This window comes from Alexandromys fortis, unplaced genomic scaffold, assembly GCF_014885135.2.
Source record: "Alexandromys fortis isolate MF-2015 unplaced genomic scaffold, M_Fortis_MF-2015_v1.1 scaffold_112, whole genome shotgun sequence".
Classification (NCBI taxonomy): Eukaryota; Metazoa; Chordata; class Mammalia; order Rodentia; family Cricetidae; genus Alexandromys; species Alexandromys fortis.
In genome coordinates, this window is record NW_026068013.1 from 2,131,030 (window position 1) to 2,155,544 (window position 24,515).

General features: G+C 38.4%; 1 protein-coding gene across 1 annotated transcript in view; it reads right to left on the minus strand.

The window, feature by feature from the left end:
• Positions 1 to 24,515, minus strand: part of Cntn5 (contactin 5) — a 656,861-nt gene that overhangs the window by 256,785 nt on the left and 375,561 nt on the right. The window contains exons 8-10 of the mRNA XM_050162227.1: positions 13,819 to 14,000; positions 5,166 to 5,302; positions 780 to 909 (exon numbers count right to left, since the gene is read on the minus strand). Of these exons, the coding sequence (XP_050018184.1) occupies positions 780 to 909; positions 5,166 to 5,302; positions 13,819 to 14,000 (449 nt within the window). The remainder of the gene's footprint in view (positions 1 to 779; positions 910 to 5,165; positions 5,303 to 13,818; positions 14,001 to 24,515) is intronic.

Genomic DNA, 24,515 nt, shown 5'->3' on the forward strand with positions numbered 1-24,515 from the left:
TAATTGATATACGCCAGCCCAGCTCACTGTGGGTGGCAGCATTCCTAGATGGGTGGTTCTGGGCTGTATAAGAAAGCTAACTAGGCATGAGTCCATTTGAGCTGGTGGGAAGCATCCCTCCATAGTTTCTGCTTCAAGTTCTTGATTAAGTTCTTACCCTGATGGACTGTGACCTGGAAGTGTAAGACAAACCCTTCCCTCCTTTAAGTGGCTTTGGTTACAGTGTTTTAACACAGCAAGAAAAAGGAAACAAGACTATCCCTCAATACACACTCAAGGCTTTCTCCTGTGAAAATTAACGTATGCTCCTACATGATTTTATTCCATGCCATATCAAAAATATATTGTATCAGCCATTTAAAATGAAGACTAAAGTCATATACATAAACATGGGGGGGGGACCGCAGAAGGGAAAGCTGTCTTCCAAAGCTTACAGGAATATCAATGAGATACAGTGCTTCTTTTCATGGCATCAAATAGGTTTTATTTTTTATTTTTTTAAATATTTATTTATTATGTATACAATATTCTGTCTGTGTGCATGTCTGCAGGCCAGAAGAGGGCACCAAACATCATTACAGATGGTTGTGAGCCACCATGTGATTGCCAGGGATTGAACTCAGGACCTTTGGAAGAGCAGGCAACGCTCTTAACCACTGAGCCATCTCTCCAGCCCTCAAATAGGTTTTAAATTCACATCATAAAACTTCACTGTAGTAAGAATGGATAGGAGAAGTATCCATACTCTTTTCCTATTTATTTGCTGAGAAACTGCATACCTAGGATCTTCAGTTCAGCACTCGCATAAATAGCTCCATATTTATTCTCAGCCAAACACTGATACATCCCAGCATCTGATTGATTCACACTATGGATCACCAATAAGCCATTAGCTGTGTCCACTCTGCTCTGTAATGAAATAAAAAGAAATGAGATCTAGAAAACAGCTCAAGCCAAGCATCTACATAAAATCTTGGGAAGACACCCAAAGGAGGTCTCCAATTAATGCAGTTAAATAAACATTATTATGCAAGTTAATTATTTACTACATTATTATGCCTTTCAGAAATTATGACTTCTTGCTCAGTATTTCTGTTTCTTTTCTGAGCCAATTTTGTTTGGTAGATTAGTTGAATCCAAGAGAAAACCCAACAGAGAATGAGTTGATAGACATTCCTTTTCCAAAACAGATGTCAAAACTAGGTGCAGTCTGGAAAGGATGGAGAGTGTCGAACAGAATATAGGTAAACAAAAGCCCAACTCATGTCAAAGGTCCTCGTGTCTACCTGGCCAGACTTTGACTCTTCCTTCTTAACAAAGGAGCTCAGATTAAGAACAATAGCAATAACAACTATCTTATAATTAGGTTTTATACAATATAGTTGGAAAATACAAATTTCATCATTATTTGGAAGTTTTCAAAAGACAGACATAGCATGTATAAATTGAGACAAATCAAGGTCAAAGAATATATCTAAAATAAAAGTGTACATCTCAAAAGCAAATTTTACTATTAAAATGTTAAATAAAGAGGTATGTTTTAAACTTAGCAGTGAGCACATCATTAGGTTTTAATATCTTCATGAGCAGAGATTCCATTATTAATCATTAGAGATGCCAAGTAATTTGATACCATTTTCAAAATAAACTTATCCACTCAGCAAAAATAATATCTGGCAAGGATATTTGTGTGGCCTAGATGCTGGGAATTAAAGATCTGACTATCCATGGTAAATAAGACAAAACAATAGTCTACAGAATGAGAAAAGATCTTCACAAACCCCACATCTGACAGGGGATTGATCTCCAAAATAAAAAAAAGAACCCAAGAAACTAGACACCAAAATCCAAATAATCCAATTTAAAGATGGGGTACAGATCGAACCAGAGAATTCTCAACAGAAGAAACTCAAATGGCTGAAAGACATTTAAGGAATTGTTCAATATCCTTAGCCATCAGGGAAATGCAAATCAAAACAATTTTGAGATATTATCTTACACCTGTCAGAATGGCTAAGATAAAAAATACCAATATCAGTTTATACTAGAGAGGCTGTAGAGTAAGGGGAACACTCCTCCATTGCTTGTATAAGTGAAAACTTATACAACCATTTTTGGAAATCAGTATGGTGCTTTCTCAGATAATTGGTAATCAATCTACCTCAAGAAGTACCACTTTTGGTATATACCAAAGGATGCACATTCATACCATAAGGACATTTGCTCAACTACATTCATAGCAACATTATTTGTAATAACCAAAATCTGGAAATGATCTAGATGTTCCTCAGCTGAAGAATGGATAAAAAATGTGGAACATTTACACAATAGAGTATTACTCAGTGGTGAAAAACAATGGCATCTTAAAATCTGCAGACAAATGGATGGAGCCAGAAAAAAAAACCACCCTGAGTGAGGAAGCCTAGAGCCATAAAGACAAACACAGTGTGTACTCACTTGTAAGTGGATATTAGACATAAGCAAAGGATAACCAGGGTACAATCTTCAACCCCTGAGAAGCTAGGTAACAAGCAGGACCCTAAGAGAGATATGCATTGAAGCCCCTGGGAAGGGGAAATAGATAAGCTTTCCTAAGTAAATAAGGAGCATGGGAGAAAGGGGAGAGAGGGGTGAAGGGGAAGAGGAGGAGAACATGAGGGAACAGAATGGTTGAGTTGGGGAAGAGACAGAGAGGGAAAGCAAGGAGGTATCTTGATAGAGGGAGCCATTATGGGGTTAAGGACAAATCTGGTGCTAGGAAAACTCCCAGGAGTCCACAAGGATGATCTTCAATTAAGACTCCTAACAATATTGGAGAGGGTGACTGAACTGGCCTTCCCATGTAATCAAACTGATGACCACCCTAATTGTCACCATAGAACTGTCATCCAATAACTAATGAAAGCAGATGCAGAGATCCACAGCTAAGCACTGGACTGAGCTCCTAGAGACCAGTTGAAGAGAGAGGGGAGAGATTGATTATATGATCAAAGGGGTCAAGGTCATGATGGGGACACCCACAGAGACATCTGACTTGATTTAGTGGGAGCTCACTGACTCTGGACTGGTGGCTGGGGAACCTGCATAGGTCTGAACTAGGCCCTCTGAATGTGGGTGACATTTCTGTGGCTTGGGCACTCTATAGGCCCAATGGCAGTGGGACTAGGATTTATCCCTCATGCATGAACTGGCTTCTTGGAGCACATTCCCTTTGGAGGGATACCTTGTTCAGCCTAGATGCAATGGGGGAGGGGATTTGTCCTGCCTCAACTTGATATGTCCAACGTTGTGGATTCCTTATAGGAGGTCATACACTTTCTGAGGAATGGATGGAGAGGAGTTGGGTAGAGAGGAAGTTGTGGGGGGGGGAGTGGGAGGAGAATTGTGGTTGGTATGTGTAGTGGTATATTATTTGTATTTTGATTAATAAATCTTGCCTGAATATCAGAGTAAAAGCTAAAGTCACTAGAGGTCAGGCAACGGTGACACACACCTTTAATCCCAGGACTTGGGAGACAGAGTCAGATGCATCTCCATGAGATCAAGGTCACCCTGGGCTACACAGGATCAATGTAGAAACAAATCTATTTGGTTGTAGCTCACACCTTTAATCTTAGTTTTAGGGAGTCATAAACCATTAATTCCAGCACTAGATGGGAGGAGAGAGAAGCTTAGTCTACTTATAGGTCTCCCAACCTTGGTAAAGGTAAGACGTCTCTAGTGGCTTGTCTGCTCTGGTTTTCTGTTTTCGGATTGAACCCCAATGTGTGTCTCTGGTTTTTTTTTATTCTTTTATTATTCATGCTACAGGTATGTAAAATGAAAAAAAAAAACTTTTAAATAAAAAATTAAAAAAACAAAAGATCCAACCAGCATTGCTTCTCCTAGGAGTAATCCCTAAGAAAGTTATTGAGGAAGAGTTTGTAAACTGGGTCCTAAGTTTGTTTTTATGGCTTTGTATTCTATCTGGCTTTTTGTGTAGGTTTATTTTCTTTAGGTTTAACTGGCTTCAGAATAAGAGAATGTCAGAGCTTAGTAAAGCTGTAGGAAAAGTCTGACTAAAAAGAGGAAGAAACCAAGGTTCCAGGAGGTAAAAGTACACGAGTCAACATGGTAAAATCACAGCTACCTGACAGGACTTCATATGCAGTTCAAACTGTCTGTACACACCCTCTGGTTATAAATCTTGACCTGCTCTTCCTCTGATCATCCTTTCTGTGAATGTCACAGCCAAGGGAGAGAGGCATCATAAATGGCTCCCTTACTGTGCAATCAACAAGGAATCATTGTTAAGTCTGGCATACAAAATGGGTTTAAACGTATGCAACAGATTTACTGAAAAGACATTTGTTAGGTTTGCACATCACAGAAATGCTGCTTTCTAGAACAAAGGCACCACAATTCTATTCTAGATTTTCTTCACACAGAAAAGTAAGTCGAAGTAATCCTGTACTCCAGGTAAGTTTCATTGTGTGAAAAATGGGGGCCCCAAGCTAGATGGTAGCTAAAGTCAAATAGAAATGGCAACGAGGCTACAAGGATCAATGTTATTTTCCTATGAATTTATAGGCTTTAAATAACTTTTGTATAATGTACTACTACAATAGTAATCAGATAGTTAAAAAATAAATTATTTTTGCATATTGCATAGGCATATGCACATACATATCAAAAGACAAAAGAGGACCATTTTGTGCTGCATGCCATGTATACTGGCTAGTTTTAGGTCAACTTGAAACAAGTTAGAGTCATCAGAGAGGAGGGAACTTAACTGAGAAAATGCTTCCCTAAGATTGGGCTGTTGGTAAGCCTGTTAGACATTTTCTTAATTAGGAAATGATAAGGGAGGGATCAGTTCATTGTGGGTGTGTCCATCCTTGGGTGGTTCTAGGTTTTATCAGAAAGTAAAGCGAGCAAGTCAGGATGAGCAAGCCAGTAAGAAGCAGCATGGCCTCTGCATCATATCATGCCTCCAGGTTCCTGCCCAGCTTAAATTCATGCTCTCACTGCTCTTTATAATGAACTAATACAGGGAACTATGAGAGAAATGTACCCTTTCTTTCCAAAGCACTTTTGGTCATGGTGTTTTATCTCAGCAATAATCACCCTAAGGAAGACACCATAGTAGTTAAATTACCAGACAGAGTTTGAGTTCCCCATTATACCTGTGGCAGGAGGGGTGCTCCATTCTTCAGCCAGCGGTATGTGGGCCTGGGCTTGCCAGTCGCCTTGCATTCCCACTGCAGAGGACTCCCACTGTCTAGCTGGGTATCATTCAGTTTCTGTACCCAGTGTGGGTATGCTGTGAGCAATGAAGGAGAAAGAAAAGTGAACTCAGTACTTCAGCATTTACCACATTTAACCTTCACAGAGAAAAAGTCACTGAATTTCCATAGAGTTAGTCCTTACTTGTAGCATTTGTATAAGAACAGAGGAGCACATTATTTCACAGGGGAGCCCATTATTATTACGCAGGTGGTATGTCATTACACAGGAGAGAACATCACAGGCAGGGGAGTCCATCGTTATTACACAGGGGAGCACATCTTTATTACACAGGGGGTCCCATCATTATTACAAAGGGGGTCCATCGTTATTACACAGGGGGTCCATCATTATTACACAGGGGGTCCCATCATTATTACACAGGGGAGCACATCTTTATTACACAGGGGTCCATCGTTATTACACAGGGGGTCCATCGTTATTACACAGGGAAGCACATCTTTACCCAGGGGAGCAGATCATTATTACACGGGGGTACATCATTATCACACTGGGACATGTAATTATTGTACAAGGCAGCACATCATTATGATGCAGGGGAGTATGTCACTATTATATTGGAGATGTCATTATTACTAAGGAGAGCATGTCATTATATACAGGGAGTATGTCATTATTACATGGGAGTCATAATATTATTACACAGGGGAACATGCCACTTACACAGGAAAGCATGCAATCATTATTACACAGGTTGATATGTCACTAACACACAGAGGAACACGTCATTATTACACAGGGTGGCTCATTATTATTACACAGGGGAGCATGTCATTACACACAGAACTGCTTCCTGAACAGCAAGTAGGTATTTCTGTAAATGTAAATTGTATCTTAAACATACATCACGCACACACACACACACACACACACACACACACACACACACACACACACACTTTAAAGCATGTAGTTTGTTTCTCTCCAGTACTTGCATGGTAGGCACCCAGTCACTACAAAAATGACTTTTGTGAGTAGCATCACACAATAGGTCCTGATGTGTGTGCACATTTGTGTACACAAATTTGTGTGCTTGTGTACATGTATATAATTTTAGAAAACTGTTTTTTAGTTTGAATTTTACTTAGCATATTTTTTTCAGAATTTATTCACCTTCAACATAATTAGTGAAGAAAGTTTCAAAATCATAACACATAGCAATTCCTTTTTCAGTAAGCATTGTGGGACTTCCACAGAAAGTACAAAATAAGAGTGGAAGTGTCTTTTCTCCATCGAACTATTTGTTAATAAAATTTCTCAAAGAAAATTATTCTGTGTTTGTGTATTTTGTTTAAAACACAGTCAAAGCAGGAGCACTTTTTCCTGTAATTCCTGGTGTGCTCAGCATCAGAAAGCAACATCTGTATTACAGAACAGAAGCCGCTCTGCACCCTGTGTGTGACTAGCTATGTACTTAGGTGTTGTTGGCAGCTAGTAGACACAAAATGCTTGGTTCAATTAAATGCATGTAAATACATACATGCATATACATATATGCATGCACACAGACATAAACACAAAGGAAATGTGGGCCATAGATCTTGTTAAAAATGAAGACAAAATCTGTGTTTCAGAAGTAAATCTAACTCAACATCAAAGTGTGATGTATTTGTACTCATCACCTGTGACAAGGCACGTGGGATGCAGTGACATTTAATACAAGGTCATTCCAGCTCTTAGGGCATTTTTCTGTTCTTCTTTGCTTTAACATTGCAAAGTGTTTCATAGACTGTGAAGTGTGCATTAATTACATAGACCAAATCACAAGGATGCAGTGAAATGGAACTTTTTCTTCCTTTTTTTAGAAACACATGCTGGACTGTAGCTTGAAAGTATTTCATACCGAGAATAGCAAAATTTCAGGTAAGACTCAAGGTTCCCTTTTCCAGCAGATTGCATTTACTCAGTGGATGAGGTTCCTTTAGCTTCCGAATAAAAACACAGGTCAGAACACACCGCAACTTGGTATGCATGGTGAGGAATTGATCAATTATCTAGAAAATGAAAATCTGGGCCAGGGAGATGGCTTACTAGGTAAAGACACCTGCCTTCCACCTGACCACCTGAGTTCAGCCCCTGTGAACCACATGACAGAAGCAACGAACTTACTTCTGCAAGTTGTCTTCTGATCTCCACAGCATTATATCACACACACACACACACACACACACACACACACACACACACACAAACACTCCACACATGCATGCATGCCATGCCGGCACATACATACAAAAACACCACATATTCACAAAGACATATACATACAGCACAAACCTGCATACACACATACACTTACAAACATATACAGATGCATGAATATGCACACCACACACATACACATACACATGAATGCATGTATTTATAACCACACACACATAAACACACACCATAAATTCACATATTCTACACACAAACACACATATACATGCACATACACACACATACAGACTCACACATATATGCAATTTAAAAGAAAAAAAATCCCAGGTTTGGCTGAATTTGCAATAAACTTCATAACTTTAATGTGGCTTTTGTTGGACCATGTCTGTCAGGGTTTGGAAAACTGAGGAGACATATGGTCTTCTGAAGTGAGAAACCATAAGAACCGCCCCAGATGCCAGTATCCTGGCAGCTACTCACGTGATACTTTTGGGCTTCAGAACTGTCTCTGGGTTCCATTTTGTATTGCACAAAGCAGATGTGCATAAAGAAAGCTATTGCTTATTACCTCTTGTCGCTGGGAACTCTGGAAGTCTCTCCTGACATACGGTAAGTGTTATTGGCTGCTTCCCTGTTCCTGTATCTTAAGTATTGAGGACTCAACATATTTTACTGACATAGATCAATTTTAGTATTATGACTCTCAGCTGTGAGCCAGCGAGAGTTAATGTACAGCGTTGAATGAAACAGTTGGGGGTGAATATAGGTTCAAGCCCCAGTTTGTGGTGCCCTTGCTGTAATCTATAATTGGAAATGAGTTCCTTTACTTTAATGAGCCTCATTTGTAAGTTGTAGATGGTAATTCCCATTTCCATGGGCTGCTATGATGATGGAACATAATAAATAGTGACTGAGTCTCTGCCCCAATCCATCACCCACAGATAACTTCAGTTTTATTTTTAATCAAGTATGATCACAAATGTGGCACCATTTTCAGAATAGTAGATTCAAATAAAAAAAATGTTTCCCCATAGAAACATGGTTGTGGCATCATGGATGATTATGAAAACCAGGAATTTATAAAGTTACATTATTTTCTATGGTGAATCTGTGTATATTTCTAGCGGTAAACCACCGTTTGAAATCCAAGCATAGTCAAACACAAATTTTGAAAACTAATTGCAAGAACTTTAATATGTCCAGAGGAATCATCTCCTTCATAATATAGTTAGTACAGATGTTGGTAAGAATTGACCATCAGTTACCATTTCCAGGTTAGACTGATTCTACTCTGTTTAGTTTGTTTGCTTGTAGCATTTAAAATTCAGTTTATCATTTTTGTGATACGGAGGTTTAATTTAATACTGCGTATCTGTTCTTTTTGTTTGTTTGTTTTATTTTTGATTTCTGAGACAGAGTTCTCTGTGTAGCCCTAGCTATCATGGAACTTGCTTTGTACACAAGTCTGGCCTCAAACTCACAGAGATCTGCCTGCGTCTGGCTCCCTAGTTCTGGGACTTTAAAGTCCTGTGCCACCACTGCCTGGCTCTGTTCTATGCCCTTGAGCTGGACTTCTCCTTCTTCTAGCCCTATTATTCTTAGGTTTGGCCTTTTCATGGTATCCCAGATTTCTTGGATGTTTTGTGGTAAGAATTTGTTGGATTTAATATTTTTCTTTGATTGATGAATCTATTTCCTCTGTCATATCTTTAATGCCCGAGATTCTCTCTTCTATCTTTTGTATTCTGTTGGTTATGCTTGCATGTATAGTTCCTGTTCCTTTACCCAGAATTTCGCTTGCTTTGTGTTTTCTTTATTGCCTCTACTGCAATGTTCAAATCTTGGACTGTTTCCTTCACTTGTTGTTTGTTCTTGGTTTTCTTTATGGGATTTTTTGATTTCTTCCAATTTTCTGTTTATTTTTTCCTCCATTTATTTAAGGGGATTTCTCATTTCCTTTTTAGTGTCTCTACCATTGTCATAGTTATTTTTAAGGTTGTTTTCTTCTGCTTCCTCTGTGTTGGGATGTTCAGGTCTCGCGGTTGTAGAACCACTCATCTCTGGTGCTGTCATGTTGCTCTTTATGTTGTTGAATATATTCTTACACCGCCCTCTTCCTATCTCTTCGTCTAATTGTTGGTGGTGGCACCTGTGGCTTCAGTATTTGCCAATGAGGAGGGGATGTTGGGGTGGGCAGAAAGGATGCTACTGCCTGGTTGCTGGGGGGTGTGGCTTGTGGGGGTAGAACACAGAATGTGCCCTAGGGTCGGGTCTAGGCCCAAGAAAGCAGGGCTGTCTAGCAGGTAGCTTAGACACTCAACTCTTCCTCTAGCTCTGTTCATTGTTTCTAAGCAAAGCCTTAGGCTCATAGTCCATCGCTAATTTCTCACAATTGTTTACAACATCTCGTGCAGTGCGCATGCTGTGTAAGCACAGAGCTGGCTGTGGATCCCTCTGCATCACTTTAGCTTCTTTCTCCATCCACAACAAAATGTGTTTCCTGTGTCCTCCAGGCCTCTCCCTTTCTTGAAGCATCTTGTAGTTTTTTTTCTCACTGACCTTTTTGAGCATCCTTCCTTGTACCCACACCTACTTTCATCTAAACACAGCACATGCATTCAATTCAACTTGTCATAATGGTTTTAAATCTCAGTAGGTGCAATATCCTCATCACTAAGTGCCAGTGTGGATAATGTGGGAAGCCCGGCTATGTGAAGTCTTGAACCTAAGCTCTTGGCAACTGTCAGCAGCCACTCCTCACTCTTCCCATTCACTTGCCTCACACTGAACCCTGCAGGGTGGTGTTCACATAAAAGCAGTAATCATCATAATAAGATTTATAATCAGTGTTATCCACTCCTTCCTGGATAGCATGCTAAGTTCTAGAAATATATATATCTCAAATAAATTATTTTGAAAATACACAGAATTAATCTGTAGATAATAGAACATGTTAAAATTTGTGAAGATGCTACCCAGGGGCTTAAAGACAGACAGTATATCTAGACTACTATCTGTACCAACAACAAAACTGTGTCCTTCGGTGGTTTAAAAAAGTACAACCTACCTCTACCCTAAGGACCCTGGTTGCAGATAAATTAAAGTCAAGTCTAAACCATAGACACAATCTAGAGATCATCACCACCCAAAATTGCTGTCCGTGGCTTCATATGTTACTTTTTATATTGTAGATCAAAAATCTTTATGTTTTCTATACAGTAAACACTTTCTTTCATCAGCCTCCCGTAGAAGTACTTCCATTACGGCAGGCCACATTACTGTCTGCCTTCTTCCTCACTTTCCCTTCCCTTCACCATTTCTTCAATCTTTTCCTCTTCCCCTCCCTCCTTTTTTCTTACTTTCTTTCTTCACCTGTTTTCTTCTTATTACTCTTTTTCTTTAACTTTAATTGAGACTGCTAACAAGCAAGGTTCAATTTAATATGCAATGTATTTTTGAATGGCAATTTTAAATAGGGTTTTTGAGTAAATCATCAGAAAAATAGAGGTGACAGAGATAATCAAGAAAATTATCTTCTAAAACTACTGTACATGATACCACAGTACATTCACCTTAACAATTATATAGTTTATTTTAAAATTCAAATCACCCCCAAATGTAATACCTTCAATTTTGCTATTTATTTTTTTTCCTTGAATTTTGTAGTTTAAATCTGTTTATACTACTCATATAAATTTACCTTTATTTTACTTTTCAATTTAACCACTTGGGCTCCTTCATGTTTTATCATTTATTACATTATGTTTTAATATCAATGCTCTTAAAAAAAAAACCCAAACACCTACCAGATATGATAGTTCTAAGGCTTTAACAAAATGGCCTACCTCAGAATTTCTGAATACTCCAACTACTCTATATGGAGCCTAATAAAATCCTCAGATACAGGAGAATAGCTAAGACTGTGGTACCCATGAAGTTACCCATGGGGAACTTCCCTACATGTGAAGGCTTAGCTAACAGACTGTGGTGCTGATGGGGAGGGCTGGAACTTTCAGTAGCTGGGGTCTGTCTGTCCGAAGATTCTTAGTGCTCTAGGGGTATGTCCTAATTGGGCTCAAGCCCCTTCCTCTCCCTCCTTTCTGTTTGCTTCCTTGTAGACACTATGTGAATATTTTTTCCACCATGTGCTGCCTCACAGCATGTGACAAAGAAAGGATACCCGGATTGAAGCCTCTGAAAGCATGACACAGCACTAACCTCCCTTCTTTTCAAGATGATTATCCTAGGTATTATGTCCTAATGGAAAGTTTACTAATACACATATTTGTAGTTAGTCAAACATAAATGCTTGTCAGGACCTATCTGCATTCTATAGTCACAACTTTCTGAGTTACAGAAGTTGTGTGAACCCAGATATTTTGGGGAGTGAAACAAGGAGCTCTTCCTAAGTTCCCCAAGGAAACAGACACAAAGTGGGGTTACTCAGAACAAATCTAAGTGTGTGGTGCCATGATGGAGTCTGGCCAGAAGCCATTCTAATTAGGGTAAGAGGTCACATCCTTTGAAGATGTCTTCCTGGTATGTCAACCAGACACGGCAAATGGTTAAAAAGGACCTAGTTGTTCTACTTTGGCAACAATCTATACATTTAAAACTCAAAGTAATGATTCAGATTAAGTTAAGAGAAATTATTTTGGCACTGTTTGCAGCAGTGGGCACTGCCTATGAACAAACCAGCTGAGTCAAGAAGAGGGGCCAAGGGTGTTAGTCAGCTAGGAACTCTGGGTACTCCGTCCCTATCTACAACTCATTCTCATTAGCAGTATTGCATTCTTTACAAGAGAGATGTGTGGGAAACGGTTTGCAATAGCACATGCAGCGATAAGTATTTTTTAGTCTTTTTTGTTTGTTTGTTTGTTTTAAACCATACAATTCTGGTTTAATTCTTGTCTTTTATTGCCAGTTTTTTTTTTTTTTTCTGTAAAGAGGGTTAATACTCCATCCTGTCACTATGAGAATAAAAATGCATGGGGTATGGCAAAGCAATGGTTTTCTCTTTGTCTGCTGATTGTATTAATTATTTGCTTTAAGAAATTATGAGCAGTTACAAATACTGAGTTTCATCCAAAATTAGTAACAGGTACACACACAGTCTGAAAGTTCCTTTCCTGGTACCCAAGCACATCCTACAGGCTTTTCAGCGCTTAGGAGTGTCCTTCTTCCCAGATGCTTTGTCCCATTCAACCTTTCCGATGCTGATGGTTTTAAAGTCCTAAAGTTTTTAGGACAGAATGTAGTTGGCCTAGAATCCTCATGATCCTTTCGGTTTTCAGTGCTAATTTGAAGTTCACTTTTTTTTTTTTTTTTTCTAATTCAATGTCTTTTGTTAGCATCTGGAGGAGTAAGAGGCACTTAGTAAACATGGATGGATGAAATGTTCATGCGACAATCTGCTGAAGGGATGAATTCCTGGAGGAGTTATTGAAGCCATAGAAAGGAAGGTTGAATGTAGTTATCAACAGCATTTCCGGATTTCTTGCAGAATCCCCTTGGCAGTGCATTTAGGTTTACAAGAGAGACAGACTTGAGAAACAGAGTGACATGTCTACGATGACTCAGCCATGGCATTTCCAGGCTCTGTTCTTCTGGCTGCCCTGGATTCCTGTGTCCCTCTCCTGATTCTTTTCTTCAGCTGGGGCATAAGAATATTATCACTTACCAACCTGTGTAGGCTCATGTGAAAAGTGGATATATCTGACCCTTAGGGGCCAAAGTGAGCATGCAAGCCGTCTGAACTCCATAATCCACTTCCTACGTCGCTTGGTTGGCTGACTAGCATTTTCGGAAAACAAACACCCACAGGCAGCAGGAGCTGTTTGTCATATGGACATATTAGTTCAGGCCAGAGCTCAGCAATCTTCTAAGAACTGCTGGATAGCAAATATTTCAGTCTTTGCAACACAACAGGTCCCTGCCTCCACTTGATTCTGTGAGAGCCAAGCAAATGCTGAAATAGGGCATTTATAAACAAATGGATATTTACCCAAATCAGCAGCTGGGCAGGATTTGATGCATGGGCACAAAATTTTGACCCCTGCGATAATCCAAGAGATAAAACAAGTTAAACATAGTTAATAAAATAAAACGTTAACTTATCAGATAATAGTAGTTAGTACCAGGTAAAGGTCTAATTTTATGGATCTAAATTCTCAATCATCTACACAGAGGATGACAATTCCTTGTTTATTTTCACATGCAGGCTCATTCTGCATGAGGAAACTAAACCAAAGAAATGTGGTTTCCAGTTATCACTTGGATTTTCAGTGTCAGGTAAGCAATGTTCAGTTCAGTTTGCATTTTCTATCTCACCCTCGGGAGGAAAGCTTTGTGCTTTTCTGAAGCACTTACTGTATATCTGCAGCTGTCCACGAAAGGAGTTTTTTCCACGGGAGTTCTCAGCTGTGCATTCATATATCCCAGCATCATCTAACTGCAGGTTGGGGATCTCCAGCACAGCTTGGGATTTCCGCAGTCTGGACTTACTGGGAATGTAACCGTTAACCTTCATCCAAGTGATTGTTGGAACAGGGCTACAATAGGGAACAGAGGCACTGTTAACATGCTTCCCGCTATTAGAAACATAGATTCAGTTATCTGGTAATTTAAGCACTTAATAGGCTGAGCTCAATGAAACGTAATCACAATTAGGGCCGTATGCCAGTGGATACAAGTCACTTTCCACATGGCTGTGAAACCATCAGGAAACCAAGTCCCTGACGTCCACAAAGCCTTAGAAAGTCTGCACTATTATTTTCTAAATGTAAATGATGGATTTTTAAGCAACAAATAGGCTTTGGTGAATTTGCTAACAGTTTTACAGCAGGAGTCAAACAAAAGAGTTGGGAATTAAATAGAGAAACTTTTCTGTCCTCATCTGCAGCAAATCTGTTTCCCATAGCAACAGTTTGTACAGCATTCCACCTGGTCCCTGCAGCACATTTCTCCCCACAGTGAGCCATTTAGCTGTTCTTTTCCCTCCTATTTAAAGCTTTTGTATTTTCTATTTAATCCTAAAGGTTTTATCAGATAAATATTACCTGGCTTTTCCTCATTCATGGGTGCATGGAGCTCTGTTATAGGAGCGCGTTGGTCAACTGTCCCTATAGCTCAAGGTTCATTTCGTGCATCTCTCTCCTTTGGTGTCAAATGGAGACCCTGATCACTGCACTGTTGCTTTCATGGTTTATGGGAGACATTCCCAAAAGCTGGATTAATGCTCAAAGGGCATGTCCATTTTTCATTTCAGTAAGTACGGGCAGACAGTAGCAGTCCTAACAGTAATATATGATACGTTTTCCCTGTATCCTTGTCAGGACTATGCAACATTAATTTGTTTTTAAAAAAAAAAATCAGCACAGGTTCGAACCAGAAAAACATTCCCAGCATTAAGAAAGAGAAGTGAACACGAAGTCATACTCCTGACTAAGACACTATAGTAATACCCAATGGCGAAAGATAATCAGTTTTCTCCAATAGGGTATCTGAATTCCAATGCAGGCCCTATGCCCAGAAGTAGTTCACCAACACAATAAGACTTTGTGCCTTCTTCTTTTGTTATGTTTTGTCTCACTGCATTTTTTTGGTTTGATTGGCTTTTTTATTTTTGTTTGAAGAGAGAAAGAGAATGATTCAGGTGAGTAAGGGATGTACAGGGGTCTGAGAGGAACTAGGGGAGGGGAAATAACATGAATGAAATATATTGGAGGAAAAATATTTAAAAATAATTTGTTTCTAAAAATACTCAGTAGATTACATATACATGTGTGTGTAATATACACACATGTGCAAACATGTAACAACAGCAATTGAAGAGGACATCAGGAATTTGGGAGTGAGGCATGATACAGATGTTGTGCTCATGTGTGATATTATCAAAACAGAAAGTATGAAAACAGAATGCGTTTCCCAGCAATTCTCCTCTCTATCTTGCCCTTATCATATGATGGCTGCTGAGACAGGGTCTTAGAAGTATGCCTTCTGTGGGAAAGCTCACAAGGCTATGGTTTCTTTATGAGTTCCAAACCTTTTCTTGTTTAGAAAAATTATTTCAAAACTCAAGTTTAGGTCAATATTTTTTTTGCAGAGTTGGGATGGCAATTTTAAACTGCACTTTCCCATTAGGCTGTGGTCCCCTGGACATCACTGCTTTTGTGGTATAAAAAGGAGCTCTTTTTTATTTGGATGTGGTTCCCTGGACTACATCACTGCTCTTGTACTGTAGAGAGGTGTTCTTTCCCACTCGGCTGTGGTCCCCTGGACTACTTCATTGTTCGTGTGTGATAGGGGGTGGAATTCATGATTTCAGCATCATGAAGGACACTCAGTGGTAACAATGGCTGACCTGAAATCTTGCATTCTCTGCTACAAGTTCTCCTGCACTGGCATCTCTTCCAAGTTCTGCTCTGTTACATGAACTTCTTGGTGTCTACACATGCTTCACTTTTCATGATGTATTCTGTATATTTTCTATTTTCTTTCTCACCTCTTCTATCTTCTCTATCCTCTGATCCAAAAACACACCTTTGTGTCTTCAATCTCTTCCTTGGCCCATTTCTTGCTTGTATAGCCAGATAGACAACAACTTTTTTACCTTAATTAACAAAGTCCTTTGCATCTTAATTGAATCTCCCATAACATTCTTTTCTGCATTATAAATGATCAGTGTAAAAAAATTTCAGAAAGTAACTTTAAACAAAAATATTTTCTCTAGTAGGAATGATAACATTGTTCATGGCACCAGGTGTCAAGTCCAGGGCCTTGCGCATGACTCCAGAGCCACCTATTTCAGACTCTTGGTTCCCTGTCCTCAGGGAAGATGGGATGAAGGAAGGGGGTGAGATCACACAGTCAACTCAAGTATCTCCCTTACTTTTGATACTGCTGTGTACCCATGCTACTTTCTAGGCTCATAAATGTTTTAAAACATGAACTATTGAGCTGCTGAGATTGCTCAACAGGTAAAGATGCTCAGCACCAAGACTTAATGACCTGGGTTCAATCCCATTGAGTCACACATTGTGGAAAGGAAGAGATGACTTCTACATACTTTGCTCAGATCTCTACATGTATGCCTGGGTACATATGGTCCCTCCCCACATAAGTAAATATATGTAAAACATAAAACATTGATGAAAAATTTGTATAAGACAGCATTTCCTGTTTTCACTCTTAAGTCATGTGTTCTAGATATAATTCCCATCTTTTCCAAATACAAATTCCAGGAGATACCGTATTTGCATATTTATATTTTCTCTACTGTTTTTTATTATGTTTTATAACCATTGTTTTAATGATGGGATCTCTGGTGGTACTGTGGGCCTTTGGAAGAAATACATAAAATAACTGAAGAAAAATCATTTGTATTTTGCCATTACTCACTGATTTCAATTCCAAAATAGAGGACAAAAGACTTTGAACATTTTAAATCAAATTTTTCATCCTATGCCAAGTAATTCATCCATATACAAATACATTAAAACAAATATTTTCATATTACTCACCTTTTATAATTTTAAAATCTGAATTTTTATTTTTTCTCCAGAGTAAAAGTCCAAGCTACTCAATGAACACTTATTTTTCACTGCAGTTTCCTTTTATATCATTTCTTCCTTACTTTGTAGGCTGCAGCAGAGTCAGTCAGATTAGCTATTCCTAATTATACATACAAAACACACAACCTCAAGCTGCTGAAAGCAAAATTAAAGTTGCCAACATTGTCTTTCCTAAATGCTGAATGCCCAAATTCTTAGTAGTTTATCCACTGACTTTCTGTTACAGCCTGAGTCATTTCAAGCTATATTATTAATAAGTAATAGAATGCTAATTTCTTTGAATTTGATTATTTCATCTACTAGGGAAGGCAAGATTTCATAAATGGGGAGAATAAATATAAAATGGACTTCAAGGTTGTAGTAGAGACCAGGAAGCAATCTAGAATGGAGGCTGTGTTACACAGGAAGGAACGATTTTTAAAGCAAGAACAAGAACACCCCGATGCTAAGGAGAAAGGTGGTGTTCCAGACACTCAACAGTGTTTCTGTACTGAGCTGGTTTAGAGCCAAGTGTGTGGAGGAGTGGGGGAGTGTTCTCATCCAATCGCTGACTTGACAGGATCCTTGCTGTCTGTAAGAACAGTGTTTGAAATCAGTAATGAAATGGTTGTTGAAGATCTTCAAGGTATGCTTGATTTCATTAGAAAGACAAAGTACTGAAGTTCTAGATTCAAATATAGAAAGAGGATGGAAAGTTAGCTTGGACAGAAGACTGCTGGAGTGAGGGGAGGAGTTCCTCCCCGAGAAACATATGCAGGGAAACTGAGAGAGACAGCTTCTGCAAGGGGGGAGAAACAGTTCTGGCTCGGATGTTCATATGCATGAGAACTCATGCTCATAATAGGCTCTTGGCACTTTGTATGCATTTGTAGGTGGAGAGGGCGGGGTTTACACAGGAAATCACCACAGCCTTATGTCAAGTGCCTGTTTCCCCTGCAATAGAAACGCCATCTTCACTGATGAAATTACATAACAAATTTTATTTCTCTTTATTTCTATGTTGAATTCTCTAGATTAGCAATCAAAAACTTGCCTTTGAATTATTAAAAGTTTCAGAACAGGAAAATTATAACTAGCATTGGTAGGATGGCTGAACATTGATTTGATTTTAAACATACACTACTATTAAATGAAATGGAGACCGCGAGCTTCTTGATGCTGAGAATATTTTATAGGCCTTTAGGATCTCCTCTCTCATCTACGCTGTTCATGACAGCTAAGAACAAACTAAAGAACTTTTGTTATTTTCAAGTACTTTGCTTATAATCTAGCTTGATACATTCTTTTTTTTTTGATCAGGACTTAGAATTAAAAAATGTTTCTCAAGATATTGTAAACTTCTCATTGATTTAATGTTGTAATATTATCCAACACATAATTTCCATCACAAAAATCTACAAATGGAGTTGTCTCTGAGAAAGAGGGCTGGGTTAGGCTATGCTGGAAGAATGAGTAGAAATATCAATTTTGACAGAAACGTGAAGAACAGTTATTTCTGTCTTATTGAAGATGTGTTTAAATTTTATTTTTTAACCACACTTTGGATTCTTGTGTGCAATAAGCACAGGAACTTAAAGCAGCTAAAGGATGTTTAAAGTTTGCATTATTTTCTTGATGTGGGAGTGTCATATCAATCTGTTGATTTCATTGGCTGAGCAATAAAGAAACTGCTTGGCCCTGATAGGTTAAAAGATAGATGGGAGGAGGAAACAGAATAGAATTCTGGGCGGAAGAGGAAGTGAGGTCAGACTCTGCTCTGCTCCCGGAGAGACCCAACAGCTGCTCTCTGGAGCAGAGACACCAAGATGGACGGAGGCTAGAATCTTCCCAGTAAGCGCACCTTGGGGTGCTTAAACACATCATTAGAAATGGGCTAGTCCAGGTGCGAGAATTAGCCTGTAAGGGCTAGAGTTCAGGGGCCAAGCAGTTCTTAAATGAATACAGTTTGTGTCTTGTTATTTCGGGCATGAGCTAGCCAAGCGGCTGGGGTGTTGGGGACGCAGCCCCGCTGCTCATATTTCAACATTTTCTTATTCATTTGACTCAGAAATATCTATCAGTAACAGAAGATTATGTGAAGCCATACTGAAATTCTGACAGGGCTTTGTGTTAGCACTGTCAAAGAGGCAGGATGAATAGTGCCTGCAAATGTAGTTCTAAATGTGAGGCGTGTGGCGGGTGAACTTTAGCCTTCGCAGAAGTCATTAAGGCATTTCTTAAAGATCATTTGATACAGATGATGAAGTAATGTGTAGAATCTGTCAAGACAGAAGGAGGGCTTAGCTGTAAAGATTTAATGATTTCAAAGGAAAGTACTCCCCAGCCGCAACTAGCTATTCACAGACAAATTGTAGGTCTGTCTAATGGAGCTTCCTATTTTCCTTGCATAAGTCACAAGTGAGACATGAATTTTACATCGGATGTGGAAATACATACAGTTATGGCTCCTCTGTGATTTGAACAAAAAAAGGAGCACTGTATACCTCTGATGGAAACTGAGAGACCCAAGTTTTATAACTTTTCTCTAAGAAAGCACATAAAAAACCATCATAAAAAATAGCTATTGAGCCAAAAGATTTTTTCTTTTTATGGTCCTATAGCTCATAGAAAAAAAAAGGAACAAAATCCAGTTGTTAATGTGGTTGATTGTTGCACATTTACATTTTATGTAAAACTGTTGAAAGCAACCATTTTCTTTGTAAAATCTTAAAGAATTTTTGGGGATGTTAACCTAAGTCCACATCCTTGCTAAAGGCAAAATGCAAAGGTGTTCCCTGGAGACACAGGGATAGAGCATCACAGCCAAGAGTACTAATTGGCCTTCAAAGAAAAAAAGCTAAGTGCTCCTGTCTTGTTTACCATGAATCTCTTTACTTAATGATTCTTCGCTTGAAATGTGTGATCAAACAGCAGCTTATACCCTTTCTACAATACTAGCTACGCTGAGGACTTAAGACTCAGCTCAGAATATGTACCATCATGATAATTATATTAGGCAAATAATTTAAGTTAGGAACAAACTCTTAGTTGTTATAGTAGATTGTGGTCTGCTGTAGTTTTTATGATTTTCTTATTGTTTTAAAATTTTGCTTTTTTTTTCTTTTCAAATGGTCATAGGGAATGGAAACAGTTCACCCCAGAGCCAGGCATCTGTGACACACACAATAAAAGTAAATCTATCTGTTTCCTAGATGTGGTTCTGTCCAAGAGCTTCCAACCCTTTGGGTCTGAGGAAAGCCTTGTGATCTGGAAAGATGCTTAGAATCCAGCAGAATCACACATTTTCAGACAGAGAGCTGAGGGGAATTTCCGGATTAATACTATAATTATTCATTCATTTTCACTTAACTGTTTTATTCAATATATCTTTCATGAGGTGGGCTTTATAATAAATTGAGGTTACAGTAGTTAACCTGACTGCATGGAACTCTTAGAATACTAAGTGTGATTGATGTTAAGCATAAAGAAAAAACTCAGCTAACTTAACGTAGTGAGGGTCAGGAGCTGATTTTACTAAGGTTGGAGTAATGAGCAGTAATTACTCAGGCAGAGAAAACAGATAAAGATATTCTGGAGAGAATAAAGAGACAGCCTGCTTCCTGGAGTCCTGCGAGAAAACTGTTAGAAGTATGAAATAGTAATCATTATAGCTGTTGGTTCATCGGCAGTAGGGTGATGCGGTTGAAGATGAATGTAGAAGTGAGCAGGAAGCGTCACGGACATTGTCTTCATGTGGTTAAGTTTTCCTAACAACTACAAAAGTACGATCTCCTCTAAGTATGAAATAGAGGCTTTTGTTAGAGTTTACCGTATCACTGAGCGAATGGCTGTGAGTGAGTGAACATTTCAAGTGTGCCAGTTAGTTGCTCTCTCACAACTACTCAGTACTACCATTGAAGAGTTCAAGCAGCCACAATCAGTAAATGCATCAACAGAGGGGCCTCACTGCACTCTCCAGAAAACTTGGTGCAAGATACCAGTGAACAAGACATGGTTCACAGTCTGAAAGTAGGTTAAGAGACTTGGAAAGAAATCTGCATGAATGATCACTGGAGTGTAGAAAAGTAAACTAGTAGGATTAAGCAGTGGAGACAGCATAGATTTCAGAGGTAGAATTCAGGGGGTTTGATGCTGTCTAAAACAGAAGCGTGAGAAAGATAAATGATAAATAAATAGATGGATAAATAGATAGATGATAGATAGATGATAGAAAGATAGATAGATAGATAGATAGATAGATAGATAGATAGATAGATAGATAGGTAGATGATAGATAGATAGATAGATAGATAGATAGATAGATAGATAATAGATGATAGAAGAAATGTTATTTCTTGATTTCTTGCTTTTGTAACTAGATGCTAACAGGATGATAATAACAGGATCTTTATTATTTTTCACACTTTAAGTACTGTGTATACTTTAGCTGATTATGTCATAGCGATTCTATGAAATAGGAATTAATACTTTACCCAGTATACATATTGTATGTTTTATATGCATATATGAGTTATATATTTATATGAATTATATATATATGCATTATATATATAAAACTTGATAGTGAACTCTTGTTAAGACTAGAGAAATGGAATTATGCATAAATAAATATAAGAAGAGCCAATATAAAGAAAATCTTTGAAAATAAAAGTTAACAAAGCAGAGACATTGCTAAGAGCAGGAGACACGACAGAGAACAAAGATTGGTTTGTATTTTGTATTTGATTCTTATAGTTTCCCTTTAATTTATATTCAAAAGATTAAAGAGGGAAGGTTTGTAAGGTGAGAGCTTATAGATCTGGAATCAGCAAATAAAGTGGCCATTCTGTTTTTGCAGTGATCCTGGATATTGCCTGCTGCAGCTGCAGTGGAGGGGATGGTTGAGTTAGCCACTGTGAAGACACTCAGTGGCAGGCAGCATCAGAGCCAAACTAGGGCTCAGGCACACATATCCAGTTCTGTAGTTTTCTTCCTTCTATATTGAACTTGTCAGCTTCATTAGAGACACATAGATAGAAGGTGAAGCCAGAGAGAGAGATGCCCACGGTTAGTAGGGTTGAATTTGGCTCCAGACACAACGAAGTGAAATGGTGAGCAGATAGAGCAAGAAAGCAGGTAGGAAGTGTTCTAAAAGATTTTGATCTTGCAGATTCGATGTAACCACTGCATACAAATGCAGTCTGCGGCTACAGAAAATCTACACAATGTATCTTACTCTATTTCACTTTCCTCTCTGCCTCCTGTCAAATACAGTTTTCCAAGTTCTTCCAGAAAAGCTGAATCATTTCCCAGTACACCTCACAGGTCTGATGTTTATAGACTGAGATGGAACACAGTTTGTCTAGGCTCATTGCAATTTGTTATCAGAGAAAATCCAAGAATCTTCAGCAGGAAGTGGGGATGGAGCTTGTAGCTTACATAGAAGAAGAGTATGCTTTGCACCCACACACTCGTGACTATCCACTTCCCATAGTAACTCCCTGCTGAACTTTCAAACTGTTTTACCTGCACAGGGCATAGCGTTTCAAGTTCAAACTCTTTAAATATGTTGTGAACAGCAGCCATTCTGTTAGAACGAAAGGTTAGTTAAGATTTGAAGGGCCTTTTCTGTCACCAAAATGGTGGAAGTGAAGAGGTTCATTTATTAAAGATTCATATCAGAAATTTTAATTAAGAATGTAATGGTATTTTCATTGATATTTTTATATAGCTTATGCCCAGTTTTAGTTTCAAGAACTACATAACAATCACATAAAATTTTCTCACTTAGAAAAACTGGTTGCCAATTTTTTATTCCCAAACATGGGCCATAAGAAGCCAGATTCCATATTTGAAAGCATTGCTTGTTGATGTGTGAATGTCATAAATGTACACAGCATATTCACGTACATGTTTTGGTCTGATGCAGGAAGCTGATACAGCAATTGCAGCCCAAGTCCTCTCTTAAGAGTCCAAGAGCTTTTCATTTTCTAAACACATAATCGAAACAAATCCAGTGGATTATATTTACCCTCATTTTACCCTCATGATAACACTGAGAAATATTGTTTTCTTCTTAGAGTACTGCATGTTTTGTTAACAAAAAACTAGACACAACCTCGTAGATGTTTCTCGGTATTTAAGCTTGCAAATGTATTTTTAAAAATCGTTTTCCCTCCAGAACATTAATAAAAACTAAAGTATAATTGTTATTTCTATCCATTTTCTCTTTGGTCTCTGTCAAGGCATAGATTTGGAATCATTTATATTTCAAATAGCATTTAGTGAAATAAAGTATAGTTTTAAAATCAACACTATAATATGGAAAGTATGTGTAATATAGAAATAGAATCCTTAACATTTAAATAGGCAGATTAATTTACTCTTTCTAATACAGTCGGACACACTCAGAATAACTACTGCTTCACAACATTCATAAGGCAACCATTCTAAAATAAATTATCTTTGACTCGCTTCCAGCCCCAAATTCTTAAACTCTGATTAAAGTTTAGTCACGTTGGATGATTTGTTATTCAGAACGCCAGGAATCCACATCAGATCCCATGAATTTTTCTAAAGAACATAATGAAGAAAAAAATTCTCTTCTGATCATGAACAGCAAGAGAAATATTGCCACCTATGTCCACACCCACCAGGGAACCCTGCAAGCTAGTGCATATAAACTCTGCAGCCGGGAGTGTAAAGATGGATAATCTAATGTTATTTCATAGAGGTAGGGGTTTTATACCTACCTCTGTGACTTCATGAAGAAGTCTTGGCACTTCTTTAACTTCTATCCTGGGTCATAACTCATGGAAAGATTGCGTTTTGAAAGTGTGGTCTTCCAGGCTCTTGATCTGCTTGTGATTGTTGGGTAATAACGCTGTAAACTATGATTGATTGGCCATTTATTTTGTGTCAGGACTTTATACAGTATATCATTTGTCTTTCACAAAAGCCCAAAAGTTGGCTTTATTTCCTCTCTTTCATAGGAAAGCATACATATAATGAAATGATGAAATCTTCTCAACAAAATTAAAAAGTCACTTCAAAGTCATTATTGTATCTGTTCAATATACATCATCATGTAAATAATGTACTTGGTTTAGGGGTACAGAGAAGCAGAAAAACAAGAAAAGAAGGGCCATCAAGCATCCCGATGACATAGCATACGTGTAGCTTTTGTGCAAAAATGATTATAGAGTTCTCTGGCAAACGTCAGTCCCTTGGGTGGATGACGTCATGCTAACAAAATACTCCTTTATGAAAGAGAATGCTTTCGTTTTCACCTACACTTCAATGAATGCGTTTCTTGTCCAGAGCTGTATATTTGCTTTTGTTTAAACACTGCAGAATGTATATCATGCAAGGTAGCTTGATTATATTGCACAGATTCTTATTATCCATTTTTTTCCAGTCCCCACATGTGAGCCTAAAGCCCAGTACATTGAAGTTCAATGTACAACGTGGAGCCATTTGTAAGGCTGACACTTACCCAGATGATTTGCACATAAC